Source organism: Juglans microcarpa x Juglans regia, chromosome 1D (genome assembly GCF_004785595.1).
Source record: "Juglans microcarpa x Juglans regia isolate MS1-56 chromosome 1D, Jm3101_v1.0, whole genome shotgun sequence".
In the NCBI taxonomy this organism is placed as follows: domain Eukaryota; kingdom Viridiplantae; phylum Streptophyta; class Magnoliopsida; order Fagales; family Juglandaceae; genus Juglans; species Juglans microcarpa x Juglans regia.
Genome location: NC_054594.1, coordinates 39,143,865 through 39,167,614, shown reverse-complemented (window position 1 = coordinate 39,167,614; position 23,750 = coordinate 39,143,865). Strand labels below are relative to the sequence as shown.

The 23,750-nt window shown below is 35.2% G+C and overlaps 1 protein-coding gene across 1 annotated transcript; it reads left to right on the top strand.

The window, feature by feature from the left end:
• The first annotated feature begins 1,484 nt into the window (after positions 1 to 1,484).
• LOC121255855 (formin-like protein 14) lies at positions 1,485 to 19,548 on the top strand. The gene is made up of 19 exons (XM_041156395.1): positions 1,485 to 1,645; positions 2,108 to 2,229; positions 2,352 to 3,061; positions 3,141 to 3,362; positions 3,630 to 5,350; positions 6,138 to 6,264; positions 7,553 to 7,624; positions 10,892 to 10,990; positions 13,432 to 13,473; positions 13,557 to 13,637; positions 13,730 to 13,780; positions 13,865 to 13,946; positions 14,036 to 14,130; positions 16,378 to 16,449; positions 16,581 to 16,697; positions 17,327 to 17,395; positions 17,485 to 17,551; positions 18,970 to 19,176; positions 19,209 to 19,548. Exons 2-18 carry the CDS (start codon positions 2,157 to 2,159, stop codon positions 19,122 to 19,124), a joined length of 3,855 nt encoding a protein of 1,284 aa, XP_041012329.1. The 5' UTR covers positions 1,485 to 1,645; positions 2,108 to 2,156; the 3' UTR covers positions 19,125 to 19,176; positions 19,209 to 19,548.
• Positions 19,549 to 23,750: the final 4,202 nt, after the last annotated feature.

Sequence of the window (23,750 nt, the reverse complement as noted above, 5' to 3'; positions counted from 1 at the left end):
GTAAAACTATATTCTCTTTAAGAATGATTTCAGATGAGTGGAAAATAATTAGAATACTCGATCTATTTGTAATAAGCCAACGAGAATGTTATGTATAACAAAAAAGATGAGTAGTTGGATGCAAGAAAGTTTGGCATAAAAAAAAAAATTAAACAGAATTATAAATATTATTGTTAGGTAGAAGAAATGTTGGCCAAAAAGATAGATATTCAGATGGATATGATAAAGATTAGTAAATTAAGACATTTAGATGGAAGTTTAGAAAAATGTAATCAACAAATCTTAGATATTACTGTTAGGCTAAAAAAATAATAATTGAAAATATAAATAAAACTAACAACTTAATTAGAATGAACTAAATAACCATTATGTTATTAAATATAAAACTGTAGAAAAGTGCACGTTATCAATTATAATAATTAACACAAAATCTATTTATTTGATTCAAAATAAAATAGGATTGGTAAAATACGATGAATATAAATGAGATAATAAATAATAAAAAATTTGAAAATAAATAATATTTTATTATTATATATAATTTAGATCGATAGGTTGCGGTGAGAATAGGTTTTGAGTGTAATAGGCAAAAGAAAATGTGTGATACAAGGCAAAGAATTATTATGTTCTCAGATCGGTGTGAGAAGAACACCATTGATGTATCATAAATAGTTAAGTGTACTCTATACATTGACGTCAAGGTAGAATTTTCCAGAACCATGGCTATTAATACTCTTCGATATTGGTTAAAGTTGTGTTTGGATGTTGAATTAAGTTGAGTCGAGTTTAAATAATAAAATATTATTAAAATATTATTTTTTAATATTATTATTATTTTAAAATTTAAAAAAGTTGAATTGTTTATTATATTTTATATTAAAATTTGAAAAAATTATAATAATGAGTTAAGATGAATTGAGAAGAATTTAGGAAGCAAACGAAACCTAAGAATAATGCAGACGGGAATCATATCAGAAACACGTGTGTGCGCAATTACATATATTAGATAAGACAAGTATTTTAGCTATAAAAGGACTATATAAAATTAATCTTATAGATTGACGTGATTTGATATGATTTATCAGATTATAAAATTATTTTTTTTATAAAATAAATTTAATAGATCACATGAAACTAATTAGTCTTTAAGATTATTTTTGTATAATCTTTTTGTAAATATAGTAGAACTCATTCGATAAACAGTAAAAACCATGAAGTTTTTTTTTTTTGAAAAACAGACAGAAAACTATCGATGTTCATCGGACCCTCACATGCAGTTTGTCTCCCTTGTCTCTTTTGCTTCTAAAGCCCATTTGTTCGGCAATCAGCTCATTGGCAAATTGGGGTGATTGAACGAGAATCTTGGGCTTCAAAGGCAAGAGCTCTTCTCTCTCAGTTACGGTCAAGTCCAGCCCACGAAGGACCATATCGTAACGACATCGTTTCATTCAAATTTCATCTCCCACGTTTCTCAATCTCTCATTTTCCCTCTGCTTCCTCCCTGTCTGTCTCTACCCAAAGCCTCTACAAGAAGCTCAGACACAGACCCACAGAGAAACGACGTCGTTTTGTTCCAATTCCCACCTGCGATCGGATTCCGGAGAGCTTACCTGCTTGATTTGGAACCCCATAGATCAAGATTATGGTGGGTTTCTAAATTCTCCTCCCAATCTAGATTCTTTGTTAATGTTTGCACACTGAAGGACCGAACTTGGAAATGGGGAAAGTGTTGGCGCAAACTCTCGAGTTTGGATATTTCTTTGCGTTTCGTTTCGGTTCTTACGATTGTGATTTTGAGGGCTTATTTGCTCTACTTTTTCTTGGTAGTACCGAGTACGTGGAGTGGTTTATGCCATTTTTGGGGAGCTGAGACTGACGGTTGGGGGAAATTGTAAACTCTTTGAAATTTATGGAGTTTTAGTTACGACATTTAGAAACCTTGGTTATAATTTGAATCCGCTCTCTGATATTCTGGCGGGATTTTTGTAATTTTTCCTTTTTATTATCACCTCGTCGTATTTTTGTTACTTTCAATGTCAAGAATTAGATGATAGCGATGGAGAAAACTAAAACATAGAACTGAGTTTTTAATTTCTATTTGCTTCAGGTGTTGAATTTATTGGTTTTGTAAAAAAACCGCATGCCGGTTGGCAAAAATGTCCCTTCTAAGTAGGTTCTTTTACAGAAGACCCCCAGATGGCCTACTTGAATTTGTTGAAAGAGTATATGGTAAGGACCCTCATTCTTTAATATTGAATTGTTATAATTGCATACCCATTTTTGTTGGTTATGCGTTCAAACCCATATGTTTATAATTGCATAGCGATTGTTTGGTTTGATGAATTGTGCAGTCTTTGATTCGTGCTTTTCCACCGAAGTCTTGCCTGACGGGATGTACCAAATATATATACATGAAATCATAACTGAGTTACACGAGGAATTTCCAGATTCCTCCTTTCTTGCTTTCAATTTCCGCGAGGGTGAGAAACAGAGCCAGTTTGCTGAAATTTTATGCGAGTATGACGTTACCATCATGGACTATCCACGACAGTATGAGGGCTGCCCTCTCCTTCCATTATCTTTGATCCAACATTTTCTTCGTGTTTGTGAGAGTTGGCTTGCACTTGGGAATCAACAGAATATTATTCTTCTCCATTGTGAGAGGGGGGGTTGGCCACTCTTGGCATTCCTTTTAGCTAGTTTTTTGATCTTCCAAAAACTGCACAGTGGAGAACGCAGGACCCTAGAAATGGTGCATCGAGAGGCTCCAAAGGGTTTCTTGCAGCTCTTGTCACCTTTAAATCCATTCCCATCTCAGCTTCGTTACCTTCAATATGTAGCAAGAAGAAACATAGCTCCCGAGTGGCCACCTCCTGAGCGCGCACTTTCTTTAGATTGTGTTATTCTTCGAGCCATTCCCAGTTTCGATTCTCAGAATGGGTGCAGGCCAATTATCCGTATCTTTGGTAGGAATCTTCTTAGTAAGGGTGGGCTTTCGACTGAGATGCTGTTCTCCATGACCAAGAAGAAGAAGAAGAAGACCCTTCGGCATTACTGCCAGGTAAGAGGGTTTTCGTTTAGGATTTTGTATTTCTAATGAAATCTTTACTAGTATCAATTTGATAGCTCCTTTACTGCAGGCAGACTGTGATGTGATTAAGATTGACATTCAGTGCTTGGTGCAAGGAGATGTTGTTTTGGAGTGTGTCCATTTTGACTTGGATCCTGAAAAGGAAGTTATGATGTTTCGTATAATGTTTAACACGGCATTTATTCGATCAAACATACTGATTCTTAATTCTGAGAACTTAGACATTCTTTGGGATTCGAAGGAGCGGTATCCAAAAGGTTTCAGAGCAGAGGTAATTGTGTCACTATGCCTCCTTTTGAATATTGGGTAGAAATGGTCCAAAATTTACTTATAAAAAGAATATATTGGGTAGAACAAGAGAGAGAACGGATTAAATCTGCTGAAAAAATTATGCTCATCTAGTGATTTTAGGCCTCTGGTTTTCGTTCATTTATTTTTTAGATACACAAAAGCATAAAACTTTGATCAGATTCTATTCTTTTCTTTCCACTACATGCAATGCAAATTTCTATCTGATCAAATGAAATTGTAAATTCAGGTTTTGTTTGGGGAGGTTGAAAGCATCTCTCCTCCGAAAGCCCCGACCACTATTTTAAATGGTGAGGAGAAGGGTGGATTGCCCATTGAAGCTTTTTCTAGGGTTCAAGAACTTTTCAGTGGTGTGGAGTGGGTTGACAGCAGTGATGATGCTGCCTTGTGGTTTCTTAAACAACTTTCTGTTTTAAGTGATGTGAAAGAACTTTCAATGTTGCAAAGTAAAACAAGTTTATTTTCATCACCTGCTGATTCTGAAGAAGACAATAATGCATCTAGCACTGCTGATAGTTCAGATGAAGCATTTGATACCATTCCCAAGTCATCAACAATTCCAACCAAATTTCCAATACAAGATACTGTTGATCCACCCTTTCCTTTTGAAAGTTATGGTCCACATGATGTAAATATTGGTTCAGAATCTTCTGATCTAGCAACAGTAGAAAATGATCCGTCACCTCTTCATGAACAACTACCTATTCCAAGTCAAGGATCTCCACCTTGTTCATCCCCTTCTGCAATGGTTCAACCTCCACCTCCTCCCGCAAGTAATCTACCAAATCCTCCACCTCCACTCAAAACTTCTAGCATTAATGTTTTATCCATATCCCATCTACCACCTCCACCACCACCTCCTCCTCCACCTCCACCTCCCTCTCTTAACTCTAGTATTGCGCCTTCCCCTCCACCCCCACCACCTAGTTCCTATAGTGTAGATAGAGATTCTCAAATATGTACCCCTCCCACCTCCATCAAGGCCTGCCCACCATCCCCGCCACCACTGCCTCCACCTCCTAATATCTCAAGTAAATATCCTTCTATGGCACCTCCTCCTCCTCCCCCACCCCCACCACCACCGCCTCCACCTCCTAATATCTCAGGTAAACATCCTTCTATGGCACCTCCTCCTCCAGCCCCACCGCCACCCCCTATCAATTTTTCTAAAGTTGTCCCACCAGCCCCCTATACATCTAGTCAACAATCTTTAGATTCAGCTCAGCCACCTCCACCTCCACCTCCACCTCCACCGCCACCCTTTTCATTGGGAAGTAAAAATAACAAGTTGCAACCACCTCCACCGCCGCCACCACCGCCGGCAAAACTGCCCCTATCGACTTCAGCACCTACTGCTGCATCTATTCACAAGGCACCGCCTCCACCACCTCCACCTCCACCTCCACCTCCACCTCCACCTCCACCTCCACCTCCACCTCCAATAGGAGTTAGCCCTGGTAATGTTTCTCGGCCACCACCACCTCCACCTCCACCTCCACCTCCAATAGGTGGTAGCCTTGGCAGTGTATCTCGGCCACCTCCACCTCCACCTCCACCTCCACATCCAACTGGCGGGAATCCTAGTAATGTCCCTCGGCCACCTCCACCACCACCTTCAAGGCCTGCACAACCAGGTTCAATCTTGCCACCTCCACCACCATTACCAAAGCCTCTTGGTGCTCGTACTCCACTGCCAAGTCATGGCTCAACACCTGCTCCGCCTCCACCACCTGGAGCAAAGGGCTCTAATGCACCATTGCCGCCACCTCCATCCATTGGTAGGGGGAAGACTTCTTCAGGGACATCCAATCTTGGAAAAGGTCGAGGTGCTGGTGGGGTTACTCTTGCCCCTAAGAAAAGTTCACTAAAGCCCCTACATTGGGTAAAAGTTACTCGTGCGATACAAGGGAGTTTATGGGCTGATTCTCAAAAGCAGGAAAACCAGTCAAGGTGTGTATGCATAGAACTTGTATCCGCATGTTATCTTTTCATTTGATAGCTAGTTTTAGATGCTACAATAAGTTGTGTGTTTTCACAATGGCGGTGCTTCGGAATGGTGGAGCTTCAGAATTTTTTTGTACACACATTATTGCTTTGGTTTTCAACCATTGTGCTTAATGGAAACAATGCTCGTGACTTCCTGTCCTTAATCTATCGATCCTAGAATGTATTTAGGTATTCTTTTGTATACCTCCTGTGTACATAGCCTATGCCTATTTCATTTGTATCAATAAAATTTACCTTTTATAAAAAAAATAAGTTGTGTTCTCAAGGAACTATTTTATAAGCATTGACAGAATGTTCAGATCTCATATTCCCGATACTGAACAATAATGGCACTGATTAATATGAATTTTAGTTCATTCATTCTAACCAAAGGCTAAGCCTGTTATTGAAAATCAGCTTTGTTGACTTGATCCATGCACAGTTCTTGTGTACCGGGATAGTAATTTTCTCATCATTAATAAAATTTATGTTACTTATAAATAAATGTTATTGAAAAGTAATATTAGTGTAGTTACATTACTATTAATGTGATACTATGCTCACCAGTATATGAAATTGATTGCTTACGGATTTTTCCATTTTGTTGTTTTTTGTTTTGTTCTCTCTTGCTTATCTTTCCTTCTCTGCTCTCTCTCTTTCTCTCTCTCTCTCTCTCTGTGGAGGTGTGGGGATTTGAGAAGGTAGGGTCTGTTCTTCTTGTGCCCGATATAATATTGAAAGGTTTTGTTAGGGCCCCAGAGATAGATATATCAGAGCTGGAGAGTCTGTTTTCTGCGGCCTCTGCTACAGATGGGAGTGGCACTAGAGGTGGAGGTCGACGTGGTTCTAACATGAACAAACCTGAGAAAGTGCAACTGGTGACCCCCCCTCTCTCTCTCCCCCTCCCCCCCTCTCTCTCTCCCCCTCCCCCCTCCCTCTCTCTCTGTTTCTATCTTTATGTTCAGTTATTGTTAAAATAGTTTGGTACTCAAAACACTATAAATTTTATGGAAATGTATGACAATGTGTGATACCCTTTTTTATATATTAGAGTCTAAATAAAATTTTGACAAAAACCTTAGGAAAGGATTTAATAACAGTCTAATTGAGATGAGCTAAGGATTATGTATGAAAACCTTTACATCCACCATGTGTTAGTCATGATTCCAGAACTTGAAATACAGTAAATTGAGATTCATTTGAGAATCTATTAGCCACTAGCTTAACTGAGTGAGCCAGCATATAGTGCCAAGCACCTTCCTTTTGAGTTTTCAATTAGATTTTCAATCACTTGTTAAAAAAAACAAAGATTCATATTATAATCTATGATTTTTTTTTTCTGGTGGAGGAAGAACTTTTGAGCAACTAAACTACCTAACTCCACTGGATTTTGATGAACCTTTGCTGAAACCGCCTCATTAGGAACCATATTTTAGCTAAACTAGTGTCATGCCATTATTTCAAAGAATCAGTATATAACTCATTCTAGTGCAACCTGAGGTCTCTTTCTTCCTGAATAAAAAACATTGGTAGGACTGGTGGTACACAACTTACCAGGAAAGCCGTCGATCATTTACTACTACACTACAAGGTAGCGAGGACTTTCTGGAATGTCTTATATGATTTTACTCTTATGCTAATTTTATGTGCAACATTTATTTAAGTAATCATGAATTTTATAAATTAAACACCAAGTATGGCCCAAGTACATAGGATGTATACAAGAGAAACACCTAACAAGGATTTATAGTTGAAACAAGAACTCTTGGAGATTTAGTCCATTAAAGTTTATTGCAACTGCCCAGGGGAACTTTAGGCTTATACTCTCCTCATGACCGTCAAAATTTTTGGAACATTGACATTGTTATTATTCCTATTATTGTTGGTATTATTATTGTTTGGAATCTTGGGAGGTCCTATTTGGTTAGCCTGCTTTTAGGCACCCCATAACAAGTTGAATTTGATCTCTACAGACTATACCATACATATGCACTCCAGCTTTATCATTAGAGATTTAATTTTGTTGATTGCTGGAGTGTGTACTGAAGATTTTTTTCCTTCCTACTTTTGTCATGTAATTGTTTGTGTTGAATCCGATACTATTACAATCAGTTATGTCAGATGATATTATTGAAACTCATTTTATTTTTACTGTCTCTCTGTCAGGTTGACTTGCGCAGAGCATATAATTGTGAAATAATGCTCTCAAAAATAAAAATTCCTTTGCCAGATATGATTGTAAGTTTCTTTCTTTTACTCATGCTACATGTTCGATTAGCTCCAATGCAATTTGACTGCTTGGGGAAAGGGTTTTGATTTTTAGCTCCCATTGGTTTCTTTATGCATGATCACTCCAGAAATGTGGAATTAGGTTGCCTCTGAATATTTTTTTGTGCCAGCTCTTGAAAGTTAAGTGTTTGAAAGCAATTTCTTACCGTGATGTCTATTGATGAACGAGATTTAATTTTTTTTTTTTTTTTAAACTGACCTCCTAATTTGTGTTAATATTGTCTTCACCATTGATGTCTTCTTTCTGTGATATTTGTTCCTGTATGATGCAGTGAGGAAATAGTGCTTGGTAATGTATTTTTTTATAGGTAATAGTAAAATCTTAATAATCGAAAAAACAATAGGCAGCCCAAGTACACAAGGAGTATACATGGAATACACCTAGCAAACACTAGATTACTAATGTGGTTTTTTGCAAAACAGTTGATAAACTTGAATATGCAGAGAAAGGAACAATACCAGAAGATTACTTTTCTATTGAAAGTAGTCTCCCCTCTCATATTGTACACAGCTGATAGTGATTACATTTTCTAGTCAGATTATGGCTTATATTATAACTACAAGTATCCATACATCTTGTCAATTGTCTACTAGAACTTACTAAACCATAATGATTATACGCTAAGTTCCCAGATGACGAATTAATGGCTACCCATTCATAGAATGCCTTATCATTATAGTACTAGAGGGAAATGATAGAATACTCAATTTTCCCCCAAAGTCTCACAAACTTTAAAAAATAATGTAGGCACCCATAAACATTGAACTTAATAGATGGCTTCTCTTGGAAGCAAGACTTGCTGGCTGCATCAGTTTACTGTTGCTATGAACAACCTGCCCCTGAGTTTGACCTCCCATTATTCATTGATGAACCTTGGCATTAAGCTATCAATCAGTTCCATCTAAATCTAGTATATCTATGTCTGAATGAAACCCAAACTTATTGCAGCTGTGAGGAAGCTAGATATGAGCTATGCTACATAAAGTAGACAGCCTTGATATCATTGGGTTTTAGTTCCCTTCTATGGAAGAAAACTCCTGATTGTAAGGACTTGTAGATTTAATGGGTCTTAGGTATGGTAAAGAAAAGGGTTTAATTTGGGGTTGCTAAGAGGTCAGAAGAAAGCTGAAAGGGTGTGAACAGTATGCATGAACAATAAGCGGAAAGACAGATGAGGCAAAAACAAATTGTCTTTGAACCAAATTACAATTTTCCCCCATAAACATGAGGTGAGGTAAGATCATAGGCTAATACCCATATGGTTACTGGAGTTATATTGAGTTAGTTTTTTCTTTTATTCTTTTGCACCAAAGATTGTATTCTCCTTGACCTTTATCTTGTTTGTCCATCTTCTGTAAACTATGCTTTCAAAGGGCAAGGACATGTTATTTATCACTTCACTAAAGATACTTGCACTCCTAGAGTGTGCAAGCGGTGTACACTCATTTTGAAAAAAGTGAAATAATACGAGATCTACATAAAAAAAAATTTAATTTTTTAATAGTGGACTACTCTTTTTCAAAAGGAGTGCACAGCGCTTACACAATCCACGATTGTATCTAGCATTACTCTTATCACTTTTCAAATAAGATGATAATTAATATTTTCACTCTTCAAAAGAGGGGTAATTTTGGAATTCATATTACAATGTGCACGACTTTCATAGGGTAAATCTATCATGAAAATTCCCATGAAAGGAAAGAAAGGTATATGAAAATTACAAAGGTAATTATATATGCATACACACACACATAAATACATAAATGAATACATTCACTTACACAAAATTGTTAGGTTGGTATTGGTGGTGGTTGGTTTACTGAGACAGATCCATACTGTGAAAAGTCTGCCCTATTTCCTAGTTAGGCTTTGATAGTGGGAAATAACAAAAGCTTTGAAAATTATGGGAAGATGGTGGAGCACTTTCAGGTTTTTTTTTTCAAATATATTTATCAATGGATGGTGGCACATTTGTGTCTTACTGATTTTAGTTTTCTGGATTTGCTTGATCCTTTTACTTTTTTTGGTTAGGTGTATATCTTGTCAACGTGTAACGCCCTAATAGAAGGCCCAAACCACATGGCCTATACTTCATAAGGACTAGTTAATGATACAATTAGAGCCTCATTAGAACATTATAAAGAGCGAGAACTTCCCTTCCCAAGCAATATGGGATCTCATACACCACATACCCTTACACATCATGTGAGGTATCAAAATTTTCCCCCCTCAAGTTCCCGACGTCCTCATCAGGCCAATCCGTCGTAGGTGGTACAATTCAAGTCTCACATTTCTGGTTGAGATAGGCTATGATATCATTTGTATTGTCCCAATGAAAGGTTCAAACCGCATGAGCTATACTCCAAAAGAACTAGTCAATAATACCATTGGAGCTCTATTGGAACATTATAAAGAGCAATAACTTCTCATTCTCAAGCAATGTGGGATCTTATACACCATCTACCCTTACATATCATATGGGGTATCACACAACTTGATGTGTACTTGGGTAGCACCTTTTTGCTCATTAATAAATTCTAACTTGTCGGAAAAAAATGATACTGGGATTTCATTTTGGATATCAAATGTGGTTCGGTTTGATAATTGAATCTTATTTGGGACAAATACAAGCCCGAAACAAATATATCGTCGGCCCTAATTTGGAAACCTTAGACAAGGTGCAATAAATGAAAACATTGCATGGCCTTATTCCTCATGATACAGTTGACCCTGATTGTTTGAGTGTTTAGATGTCAATAAGGAACTAGCACAATGTAATAATAGGTAAGAACATTTTCTCAGATAAAATGGACTTGTCTATATTGCTTTTGCATAGTCTTGTTGTCCGTTACAGTTGTATAATGGCGAGTTGAAACTTAAAGACTGCGTCATCTTTTTATTTGTATTGTTTTCAGCTTTTAGTAAATTATAAAATTTATGGGGAGAATGCTTATTGACAGAATTATTGGGACAATACTTATCTAAAAAATTATCAGGAGTAAGAAGATATCTTTTAGTCATTTTCACGATTATGTCACTGGTAATCCTTTATTTTCTAATAAAGCTACTATCATTGTCTTATTGTTTTCCTTATTGGATAAGTATTAACTGACAATCTTGCGCCTATTTAATGATGTTGGACATTTTTGCTCTCCTTGTTTTTGATACTTTTACCTGTTAGTTGATGATCCTATTATTGTTGTCTATGTATCCAGAAAGCAGTTCTGGCTTTGGATTCTGCCGTTCTAGACATTGATCAGGTTGAAAATCTAATTAAATTCTGTCCCACCAAAGAAGAAATGGAAACACTTAAGGTGGCTTCTCTCTCTCTCTCTCTCGCAAGTGCATGTGTGCTACAGTCGTTTTTGTGATTCTCTTTAGTATCTTGATTGTTAGCAGTATGTTAGTCTTCAGCACAGTATCTCTGTTCCTCATCCTTTTTTTTTTTTTTTTTGCTTGCATTTTAACTTGTAACTGAACTTATGTTGTGCCCATAATACTTTTGCAGCCAGGAAACGTAGTGCCTATGCTTTGTTTGTTAGATGAATTTAGGGGGAGAAAATAAATCTTACAAGATAAAGGTTGACTTGAGGTTTGAATTACCTGAGGGACTGTGCACCCCCGGAATGAGTTCAGGCTTTTTCCCGGACCCCTGATGCCAATAAAAAAAAAGGCTGACTTGAGGTTCCCCCACCCCCCCCCCCCCCCCCCCCCCCCCCCCCCCCCCCCCCCCCCCCAAAAAAAAAAAAAAAGAGAAAGAATAGAACATAGTTTCCTCCTTTAGTTTAAAGGTTGGAACTTTTCTTTCATGAAGAATTTTGTATATGGTTACCTGCAAACGTGTATCATACTAGGCAATCGGGCACTAACCTCTGGATATGGAATGTTACATTGTGAGGTGGGTAGGTTTTTGTGGGATGAGATCTTTAACCGGATTGGTGTGGCATGGGTTATGCCCGGAAGAGTAGTGGATGTTTTCCAAGTGTTGGACAAGTCTGAGGGGTAATGTTCACATCGCCACTGTGTGGAAATTGATCCCTCATTGTATTATGAGGTGTTTGTGGATGAAGAGAAATGATAGGTGCTTTGAAGATTGTGAGCGTTCCTTGGACGAGTTAAAGAGATTCTTTTTTAACACACGATTTTCTTGGGCTTCGGCCATTGTTTGTAATGAGGATAGCTTTCATAATTTGCTTGTATTCATCACTAGTGCTTAGTGGTTATTTGGTATATTCTATATATACTTCCTGTGTACTTGGGCTATGCCTTTTTACTTTCATTTAAGTTTTACTAATAAAAACAAAAAACAAAAAATCGATTCTTTTCTCCAAATGTGGTTGCTACTTCTTCTATCTACTTTAATCCCCCGCCCTCTAAACAGATTGATACTGACCTCAGCATCTCCCATGGGACTCACAAGAGAACACAATTAGCCATAATATCCATCCATCATAGGACTAAATAGATCTATCACCATTTACAATTGTTGAGGGAATGGCGGCCAAGGCTGTAGCCATTGAAGCAAACAACAAAGAAGATCGGTATAAGTCTGAATTTGTGGATGCAAAGCTGAGTAGGAAAAATTGCAAGAATATTTTGTGAAAGAGATTCAGGCCTCGTTTGTTTTTACAACTCATCTTAACTCATTTCGGCTCCGTTTGGATTCAGAGATGAGTTGAGATAGTTTTAGATGAGTTGAATAAAATATTGTTAGAATATTATTTTTAATATTATTATTGTTTTGAAATTTGAAAAAGTTGAATTGTTTATTATATTTTGTATGGAAATTTGAGAAAGTTGTAATGATGAGTTGAGATGAGTTGAGGTGAGTTTTGAATCCAAGCTTTCATCTCATCTCATCTAATCATTGCAACTTTCCCAAATTCTCACACAAAATAAAATAAACAATTCAACTTTTTCAAATTCCAAAACAAAAATAATATTAAAAAAATATAGTCTAACAATATTTTATTCAACTTTCATCTGTGAAAACAAACGAGGCCAATAGACTTGACAATGAATGAAAAAAACACCTATGATTGCAAAGTAGGAACAACACCTCAATTCTCTCTCGTTTTTACGAACAATCCAAGATCAAGGATGAAATGTTTCCGAGACTATCCAAACCTTTGATTTCGTCATTCCAAATAAAAGTTAATGCAAGTTCAGAGTTTGAAATTCTTGTATCTTTACATTAGAAAGCTGCGGTTTTCAATTTTTCTCTCAAGAGTATTTTCAATGTGTGGCCCACATGCAATGTCTTCTTAAGGCAAGACTAATATGATTTTGAAGGCCATATTACAAGTGTCTTAGGGTCTGAAACAACTTAAATTTGGGTCAATAGACTAAAATAATCCTTTGATGAATTTCATAGTTTTCTTAAATTTTGTTGTCTAGTCATATCTGGATGTTTAACATGTCCTTTGATGTTTTGGGGGTTTTAGTCTATTAGGTGTTTATTGGGCACTTGCTAATTTTTCTCTTCTTAGTAAGGAAGGGTTAAGTGAAGAGTCTATAAATATGCTTCATTTGCAATCTGAATCGTAAATATCTGGTCAAAGTAAGGATTTTATAATGTTTGTAAGGTGTTGTGTCTGGTTAATAAGTCAATAATATGGCACTGATTACTTTTTCTTTTTTAATAAGTAATAAGAGATTTTATTAAAGCAAGCAAATAGGTGTAGCCCAAGTAGACAGGAAGTATACAACACTGATTACTAAAAAAGGTTTTTTGTTGATAATGTTTTGGTTTCAGAATTATACAGGTGACAAGGAAATGCTTGGAAAGTGTGAACAGGTTCTATCCAATACCTTGTTCGTGAATGGATTTAAATGTTATAATTTGATTTCTAAGGGCTTTAAATTGGATTACCATTGTAGTTTTTCCTGGAGCTGATGAAGGTTCCACGAGTAGAATCCAAGTTACGAGTATTTGCTTTTAAAATCACATTTTCTAGTCAGGTATGTTGTTCTCGGATATGCTTGTTCTAACATCATCTTTTGCATGCTAATACTTTTATTGACTGTTGGCACTTATGGTTGTTTTCATTCAGGTCAATGATTTAAGGAAGAATTTGAATACAATTAATAACGCTGCTAGAGAGGTACTACTAAAACTAATGGTTTTAAAACTGATATGTACAAACAAAGGTTTTCCCTCCATCTTAAATGTAATACACCTATTACAGGTGAAAGAATCTGTTAAATTGCGCCAAATAATGCAGACAATTCTTACTTTGGGAAATGCCTTGAATCAGGGCACTGCACGAGGTACCACCAGATTAGTATTTTTTAACTGTAGCATTCATTTGATTTGTTGCTATACTGCTTGCTTGATGTTTCATTTTTCTATATTGCAGGATCTGCTATAGGATTCAAATTGGACAGCCTTCTTAAGTTAGCTGATACCCGTGCAAGAAACAACAAAATGACTTTAATGCATTATTTGTGCAAGGTAGAAATAGTGAAACTTCCAAGGCTTCGTTTTTTATATTTAATAATATTGAGTTCGTCATGAAAGAGAAGTATATCCACTTTCAAGCAAATTGGTCCTGTTTGTGCAACTTTTGGCTTTGACGCACCTTTATTCTTGCAGTGTACCCTGTTCAAGGTTGAGTAGGATGGTAGCAAAACTCTCCTCTCATTAACGTTTATATATCTTTTTGTTTCTTTCATATCGTCAATCTTTGAATTCGAGAACTCTTATTAAGCTCCTCTTGATCCTTTCTTTTCCTTCTCATTAATGGTCTTTCCACTCATCCTTGGCTTCATCTATCCCCCCCCCCCCCCCCCCCCCCCCCCCCCCCCCCCCCTCTCTCTCTCTCAGTTGATCTTTGGCTCTTTTTAACCATCAGATTTTATCTTTGTATCCTGTTCAAGGGTTGAGGAGGATTGTGGCAAAAGCCTACTCATTAATCTTCATATATTTGTCTTTTTCTTTTGTACTATCAATCTCTGAATTCAGGAACTTTCAGTCTCTCATAATGTCTACTTGATCCTTTCCTTCTCATGAATTGTCTTTCAACTCTTCCTTGGTTTCATCTATCCTCTATTTTTCTCTCTCCATTTTTATATTTGGTTCTACTACATTGAGAATTCAGGGATATAGCAAGTCAAACCATTTTGCGATGCTATATGAGATCATATTTGCCAAAATGACTTTTGGCAGTTTATTGTTAGGCTCATTTTTAGCTGCCTTTCATTATATTTATCTTGACTGTTTTTTGCTATGATTTAAGCAAAGCCTAATGTTCTACTTATCTGACTTATCCTTGACCAGCCCACGGACACAAAAAAAATAGCTAAACCTTTTGTACCCAAGAGGTCAAGCTATTTGCCAATTCTTGAGTAACAAACTAAACTTCCTATACACAGAATACGCAATCCTACACGCAAGTTCTCACAACATGAGAGCATGGGTTATCTTATAATAAGAGGACAATAAAAACAGAAAACTAGCAAACTACACACTTCACATTCCCTAAAAGTGTATGAAAGCAGCACCGAAATAAGGTGTCTCTCTGAAGCCTACCTTGGTTCTTTCTTTGAATCCCCAACTCATCGTGTTATTCTTCAGAACTGCATAAATGCTGGCGAAGGCTTTCTCTTAGGTGGTTAGGTTCATTTCAAAGGAGGGGTTTCTGCTTGTTCTCTTCTTTTGAAGATTCAAACTTGGCAGGTAGTAAAGCTGGCAGATGCTTGACCATAATTATCCCTTGTCTGAAAGGAAGTGAAATCAGAGCCTTCCAAATGTCATCCTCATCAGTTCTGTCCACTAAACAACAGGAAAGGATTCCAAACATATTTGTGCTACCCTCTCATCGAATGAGTTTAGAGGCCTTCTCCTCCATGTTACAGTCTACCATGGACGAATCCTTTACTGCACTGTTCCCCATAAATGTGATTTAGATCCTGATGTGCATTTTACATTTGGAATTATAGAACACCAACAGTGAAAGCACTTTATTGGGCCGAAACTAACACTGAGAGACAAAAGCTATAGGAGCTAGTGGGATTAGGTACCCCATTAGTCCTAGTCATAAATGTTATATACTAGGTGTTGTATATATTAACCCATTCACTGCTATAGCTAACGTCTAACGTGTTAAGTATCCCATCTGGTATTAAATGGACAAAAAATTATAAGATTTGTTAGATGTTGCCTTTTGCAAATGACGACTTTCCATTTTATTAAAACAACTTGAGTGGAAGAACTCTTGAGGCCTTTTTTTTTTTTTTTTTTTAACTTCGTCACTAGATTGCAACCCACCTTTGACTCCCTACTTTTAGTTTCCAGGAGTTTTTTACCTCTTTTTCCACTCTCATTAGGTGAACTAAAAAAGTATAATCCCTGTGTACCTTAATAATGCCTATGTTTCTTATTCTTTAGTAATAAAATATTACTTATAAAAAAAAAAACTGTTATACTGAGAGTTGGCAAAGAGAATCTTCTGATTGTCAAGAAGAGGTGCCGAGTTTGCAAACTTAGTTCTGAACACCATCAGCATATGATCAAAACATTCAAACTTTGCAGTATCTTTATATATCAACAACCTTGTGGATGGAATAGATTTACTGGCTTTTCCAATATTTGTTGTGTTTGTCTTCTTATTTTTGTTAATATTTGAATTTCAAAATTTCAAAGTCGGGATTTCTTCATAATCTTTTATGCTGTATTGAATTGTTCTATCTTCCTCATTAGCTACTCTCCGAGAAGATGCCAGAGTTGCTGGATTTTGATAAGGATCTTGTTCATTTAGAAGCCGCCTCAAAGGTTTGTTTGTTGTCTTAGTAGTATTAAGTTGTTTGTTTTTTCGTAATTTGTCAATGTGCCTTCTATAGCCTATAGCTTAACTGCAGTTCTTTTTGCTTGAAATTATCTGCTTGGCCTTCACAAACAACTAGATTCAATTGAAAGCTTTGGCTGAAGAAATGCAAGCTGTCAGTAAAGGGCTTGAAAAAGTTGAACAAGAACTCACTGCTTCAGAAAATGATGGGGCTATCTCTGCAGGCTTCCAAAAGGTGAGGATTACTAAGGAGATGTGGTTTATGTTTTTTCTTTTCTTTTCTTTTATTCTTGTTGGTAAACATTGCCAACGTTATGGATCATGTCTGTGACTTCAACCTACACCTCTTGTTTATGGGGGAGGAAATATTACTTTGATCCAAGATTCATTAGGCTTTTTCGCTGCAAAGTCAGCTCCCCTATGCACTTTGAATAAAATTTGCCTTATCAAAGAAAGATATATACCATTCACACTTCCCTAGTAGGACTAGGGCCTCAATTTTTAGTTCTACATCCTGTGGTCTACATCCTGGCTTTGCTTCAAAATGCATAAATATGCTTAAAGTACTCCATACTTGTACTGGAAAATACGAACGAACTACTCAATAAACGGGATGCTTCTGAATAAGTATGTGTTTTCAACTGTTGGAATGACTTGATACTTAGTTTTTATAAGATTTCTCATTATTTGCTTCTATATATTGGAAGGATACCACGTCTTGACCAGTGCTTGGGATATTCTTGTTAATAATGAGCATTGGATGTGAATAGGTCTTTCCGTCATATTACAGAAAAGTTTTGTTTAACATGAATTTTTCAAAATAGACCTTTAGCGGGTATGATCACCAGAAATTCCTATTTTCAGGTGCTGAAGAATTTTCTCGATACTGCAGAAGCTGAAGTTAGGTCACTTATCTCCCTGTATTCTGAAGTGGTAAGTGCTGTAAAAAAAAATAATAATAATAATAATCATTGATAGTTATGGTGCAAATTATTACTGTAATCCCAAATATCCTCTTGCAGGGAAGAAGTGCCGATTCATTGTCCCAGTACTTTGGAGAGGATCCAGCTCGGTGCCCTTTTGAGCAAGGTCTGTTCTGTTTTTCTCTAGATGGTTCACTTATTTATACTCCTCTTTGAGATAATTCAATTTAATCTGTTATTTGTATGCATAGTTTTGTTACTCTTTTTGGGACAAACACCTGTTTTCATTCCTATAAAATACACAAAGTTCCATTTCAAATCTCTGAAATCTAAAAATTGTCAATGAAGTCTCCAAATAATTAAGAAAAATGTAGCAATTAGGTCCAGTCCATCCAATTGAATTGGAAAGCGATATTGGCTGGCAGTTGTTATCCAAATGGCGTGAATGAGTTTTTGTAACATTGTTTGTTGTTTTTTATTAAATCATCAAAAAGAATGTCTCTCTTCCTCTGCCTTCTTCCCCACTGCATCCATCCCTCACCCCAATCCACCCCTCCATGGCCTCCCACTGCTACCCCTGCCTCTACCTCCACCTTAATCTTTGTACTCCTTTTTATTCTCAACAATAAAACAGACCCTAAAAATCGAAAATGAAATCAATACAATCCTAGAATAGCAGTGCTAATGCTTTAAACACCATACTGTCTCCTCAATTCCCACAGCTTCCTCATTCTAGGTCAACATCAAGATCACTGCAAACTAGGGAGGCTTTACATTTAACTGGTAGGAACTGGAGAAGACATTAGTTGTTAGTCAATAGAGATGGTTAACCTTTTATTGAGTTTCAGTTTCCTGACTGCACTTGTCTTCTAATAAAATTGAGTTTTTACCCTCCTCTTTTACTTATAAAAAAAAATTTGAGGTATGTTGATGCTACGTTCAGATATGATTCTGCTGTTCTCTGCCTATCTTTTGATTAATGGATCTTTCTTATGTTTGTGTGTCCACGTTTGTGTACATAGGCAAATTGATGAGACTGATTTTTGGTTATTCTCTAAGTGAACTTTACAATTGCTTGGATCTTGTTTGATTCTCATTGAACTTATAAGAACTTAAAAAAAAACCCTTAGGTGTTGGCTCAAGTGGTAAGAGCCTTAGTCTTGGTGATATGCTCCCTCTAGGTGTATGGTTTTGGATGCAAACGATTTCTAGGGGTCTTCGAACTAAGATAATTCTCTTGAATTACCTGAGGTGCACTTGCGGGAAACTCTTTATCGAGGGTCTATGCACCTCCAAGATTATTCAGGACTTAATTCACAAACACCCTATGTCAACTAAAAAAAACTTCAAAAATTCACAAGAAGTTGGCAAATAGATATTTTGCAGTTATTGCTTGTTGTATAGTTGGAAATAGATATTTGCAGTTACTATTTGGTGTATAGTGTGATATCTCCACCTTTAAATCTACGGAGATTGTGTTTTTGTATAAAAAAAAAAAAAAAGAAAAAAGAAAATCTATGTAATAGTCTGATCATATTGGACTGATATTAAATGATGGAACTGTGCTGCTGGCTTTTGCATCAGTGACACAAATCTTGGCCATCTTTGTCAAGACGTTCAACAAGTCACGAGAAGAGAATGAAAGGCAGGCTGATGCTGAAAAGAAAAAATTGGAAAAGGAAGCCATGAAGGAGCGGACAACGACTAATTTATCCGCTAGGAAAGATGGAGTTCATTAGAGTGGCATGAAACTTGCATATACTCTTAAGAAGATGGAAGAGATGGGTTATGGTTTCCATTTTCTTTCTCAAACATATGCCCAGAAAATAATTTTGGGCTGACAATTAATCTGACGAAGGTTGACTCTTGCATGCATGCTGCACCAATCCAAGAACAGAGTTCCGAGCTTTCATTATCTGGAAAATCACTTGAGCGGTTGCACAAAATTGAGTAATTTGAGGGCAAGTGGACATCTTGCTCTTATCTCCGGTGCAGCCTCTCCCTTTCATGTAAATCGGCGATGCTTGTATCATATTTCCTGTTCAAAATTGCATCCCATAGATGTAACAAGATGTATGTATTAAAGTGTTGTCAGACCGCATGCTTGAAATGTACAAAACTTCTTCCATGACATTAAACTGCCAATGGTCGTGGTTAGAAACATTATGTTGTTGTCAAAGTTTTGTTGGAAATTTTTTATTAGTATTTGCGCATTGAATGTTTTTCTTTGTTTTCCAACCATATAAGAGTTAGAAAAATCCTATTATTTCGTTTGAGTTGGTCTCTTCATTTTAACCGTTTATGTACTTAAAATTTTTTTTTAAAACTTAATGATTGAGAAAATGACTTTTAATATATTAATGTATTTTTTTATTTTTAAAAAATATATATAAAGAAAAGAAAGAAAAAAAAATTAAATTTGTGCTAATGACACCCAGCGGTTATTGGTGGGCGCAGTCTAATAATTATAAGTAGCACTAGCGTGTCACTGCTAGTGTAATATTAGTATTTTTTTATCTAATTTTTTTTATTATTTTTAAAGATTTTTAAAAAATAAAAAATATATCAATATATTTAAAATTAATTCTTTAATTATTAAATAAAAAAATTGGTAAGCTAATTAAATAAAAAAATGGTAAGCAGTTAAACTGAACGGTATAATTAGAGTGGCAGACTAACTTTATTGAATAATTATTACTAAAGAAAATTCAAGAATATTTATGGCCTCCACAAGACTCACGTGGGTCCACCTCCACATCAGATCCATTCCCATTGGTAAAATAAATAGAAAGAAAAGGTCATAGACCACCGTCCCTTTCTTTGTCTTTTTCCTCTTTTCCCACAACCGCCTCTACAGTCTACCCTACTTTACCATCACCCCCTCGTTTTATCAACTACTCCACGTGTCGATCAACTGTTGGTTTTCAGATTTTACTTTACTCTCATCCATGATCCGTTTGGCCGTACAAGGTGGTCCCACGGTAATGGCCGACACCGCCACGACCACCGACTCCGCCCGTTCTACCTTCATCTCTTTTGGTTCTCTCTCTCTCTCTCTCTCTCTCTCCTCCTCCCAATAGTCCCGTGAATTAACAATATGGCTGAATAATGCCACTTATTCTTAGGTGATATAACAAATTACCGCCTGCCACGTGCATATACCACCCTTTAATGCTACTTTGGACAAAACCCCAAGTGATTTTATGAACTTTGATTACAAATTTAACTGTTTTGTATCAACGAGTGGAAGTTTCAAATGTATAACATTGGTGCTAATTTTTTATAAAAAAATAGATTTTATTATTAAAAATTGTAAAATAATTATTATTTTTTGATGGCATGATTTTTTTGTAAATGGCCCATGCGAAATTTACACACTTTATATTTGAATCTATCATTATAAAGTCAATTTTATTTTTTATTTTTTTTTACAGAAAAATCTGTACAAGTCTCACGTAAGTTTTTATAAATAATAGCCTCATCTTGAAAAAATGTAAAAAAAAAAAAAAAAAAAAAAACTATTAACTTTTAGCAGATCCAATTTTTTATAAAGGACTTATGCATAATTTATCTATTTAACTAGTATTACTCTTTTTAACTAGGATGTTTCTGAATACTTAAGGAGATGTTTGGATTAAAAAAATTTTCATCTTATCTAATTATTATAATTTTTTAAAATTTTTAAATAAAATATAATAATTAATTTAACTTTTTTAAATTTTAAAATAAAAATTATATTTTAATAATATTTTATTTAATTTTTAACTTTCATCACATCATATCTCATATCTCAACGTGGGTTTATGTACAAAGAATGAACAAAAACAATACCGTGCCATGCATGAGTCAAAACATGGGACAACTCAACCTGCTCAACTGGCTCGAATTTAGGAAAGAAATACAAAGAAAGAGAATTATGTATGAGTACGTCGAACGAACCTGATAGTAGTACATAAATCTGTCAACGATATTAGGGTTTTGAACTTTTCAAAAGAATCTTTGCTCAACAACATATTTCAAGCCACAGATTTTGTTGGCAACTGCTCCTTCAATATTATGTAACCAAGACCTAAAGTTGATTAATTATCCATACGTCCGAGTTCCAACACTTTTTTGGCAATTGGACTCACGTCCCTTTCGTTACAATATTTATTCAACTTGCATGGGTCAGGGGAAAGAAAAAAAACTAGGGCATGCTTTGAAAGCTTTGAAAATATAGCCAAATTTCAAAACTGGACGTATCTTTAAATTAATCAAAGTATGAGTATGGATATAAATGAACTAGACTATTTGATAGCTTACTCGATACTCGTCTGGTTAAACTAAAATCGAACTCAACTTGTGAAAAAAAAAAAATACTCGCCATAAAAACAAATACCCGCTCGATTAGTAAATAATATATACCCGACAAAATTCGACTCGATTCAGCTAAGACTCGTTAAGATCCATTCGTTTATGCTCGAATCAACTTGATTAAAAATCATTCATATATTGATAAATATATACATACACATATGTATATACACACACATATATATATATATATATGTATTACCTAATAATATAAGCATAACACTTTTATAATTAAATATATAATATATAACCTAATTATTTTTGTCTATATATTGAATATACTTCATAGCTATATTTTATAATTTCTACAATAATTAGTCGATAAGATTTAATAATTTCATATGCTAATATGTGAGAATCACATATGAAATAGATATATGCTATCATATTATGTGTATGTATTAATAATATATGTAGGTATAGAATATATTGTTATTATAAATAAATATCAACTAGTTAGATATTAATTATTTTTAAATTTTTAAAATCTTATAATTAAATAGAGGTTCTACTTGTTAATTGTATAAATTCAATATTATATTTTTTATTTATCTAATTTATTAATTATTAAATCTTATTAAAAAAATAAAATAAACAATTCGAGTTCGATCGTTTGTGGAATGAGATCGAGCTAGAGTTCGAGTTGAAAGTTTAGCTTACCAAGTTGAGCTCAAACAAAGACTAACTCGACTCGGCTCAGCTCAATTACTGCCCTAAATATGAGTACTGGTTATGAAACATATCCGAATAAAAAAACCAACAAAGCAAGGGTGCTGAAAAATGCGCACAATTTTCAGCAATGTCTTGCCAATTTATACAAGCATATGTATGTATGTACATATATTCATACGTTTCATTCCCTTCTAAGCATTCACATCCACTTTCCTAAACCCTCCAAATCTATAAGTTTTAAGAAATAAATTTTAACTTTTTGACAATAGTACATCTTCGTCCGGTTCCTTATTTTAAAAAAAAGTTTTAGGATGTGAATAAGGGCTCCTTATATTTGGAGAGCTATTGTTCATCCTTAAATCACTTTTTATATATATTTTATTCTAACAAATAAAATAAGTTATTCTTACAATCATTTACACTTTCTCTCATACTTATATTTGCAATAGTTGAAATTTGAAAAAAATGTCACTATGTTAAGAAGATCCAATTTTTTAATTTAACCATTTGTGAAAATATGGTTTTTTTAAAAATATTATTATTACAGAAGCATTGATTTTAAAAATGTTATCATTTAAAGGGATGAGTAGTTCTAAAAAAATATCACAGATGAAAAATCGGGGTACAACAAATAATGAAATAATTACTAAAATATGAAAAAAAAAGTTAAAAAGTTTTCTTCCAATCATTCCACAAAAAAATGAGTACTTAAAGATGTACAAATAAATGAATAGAAAAATATTATTTTAATATAATAGAGAAATAATAGAGAGTGAGATGTAGGAGATTTTTGAGCGATAATAAAATTTAGGAGAAAAATTTTTAAAAGTGTATTTTTTATTTAAATTATAGGAAAATTTATAGGGAGACTAATGATCAATTCCTCATACTCAAATGATCATACACTTTTGGGGTGAAGAGTGAAGAGTACCCTACAAGTCTTATGCTTGGTGGGAAAGAAAAGTGTCGATTATATAAATCATACCTAGATTTGCCAAACGATGGAGAGATACTTGGGACTAGGGACTGGGGACTGGGGAGGTAAGGTGTATGCATGGACCAAAGAATTAGCAGAATTTAATAACCGATGAAAGGTAAGTTGTGTAGCAGTTTGAGGAGTAGTTACTGCATTGATTGTCCCTTAATTAATTCCTTTTGTATTGCACGTTTCTTCCCTTCACCCTTTTTAAGGCATAATTTGATCAACATACCCCATCTTTAATTCAAGCAAGGAGAGCAGAGTATTTAAAAACTTTATTTATCGTGAATGTTTAAAAATAATCTATTGGATGGTGAAGAACATCTTTTAGGTGTCGTTTAGATAGTGAGTTGATATGAGA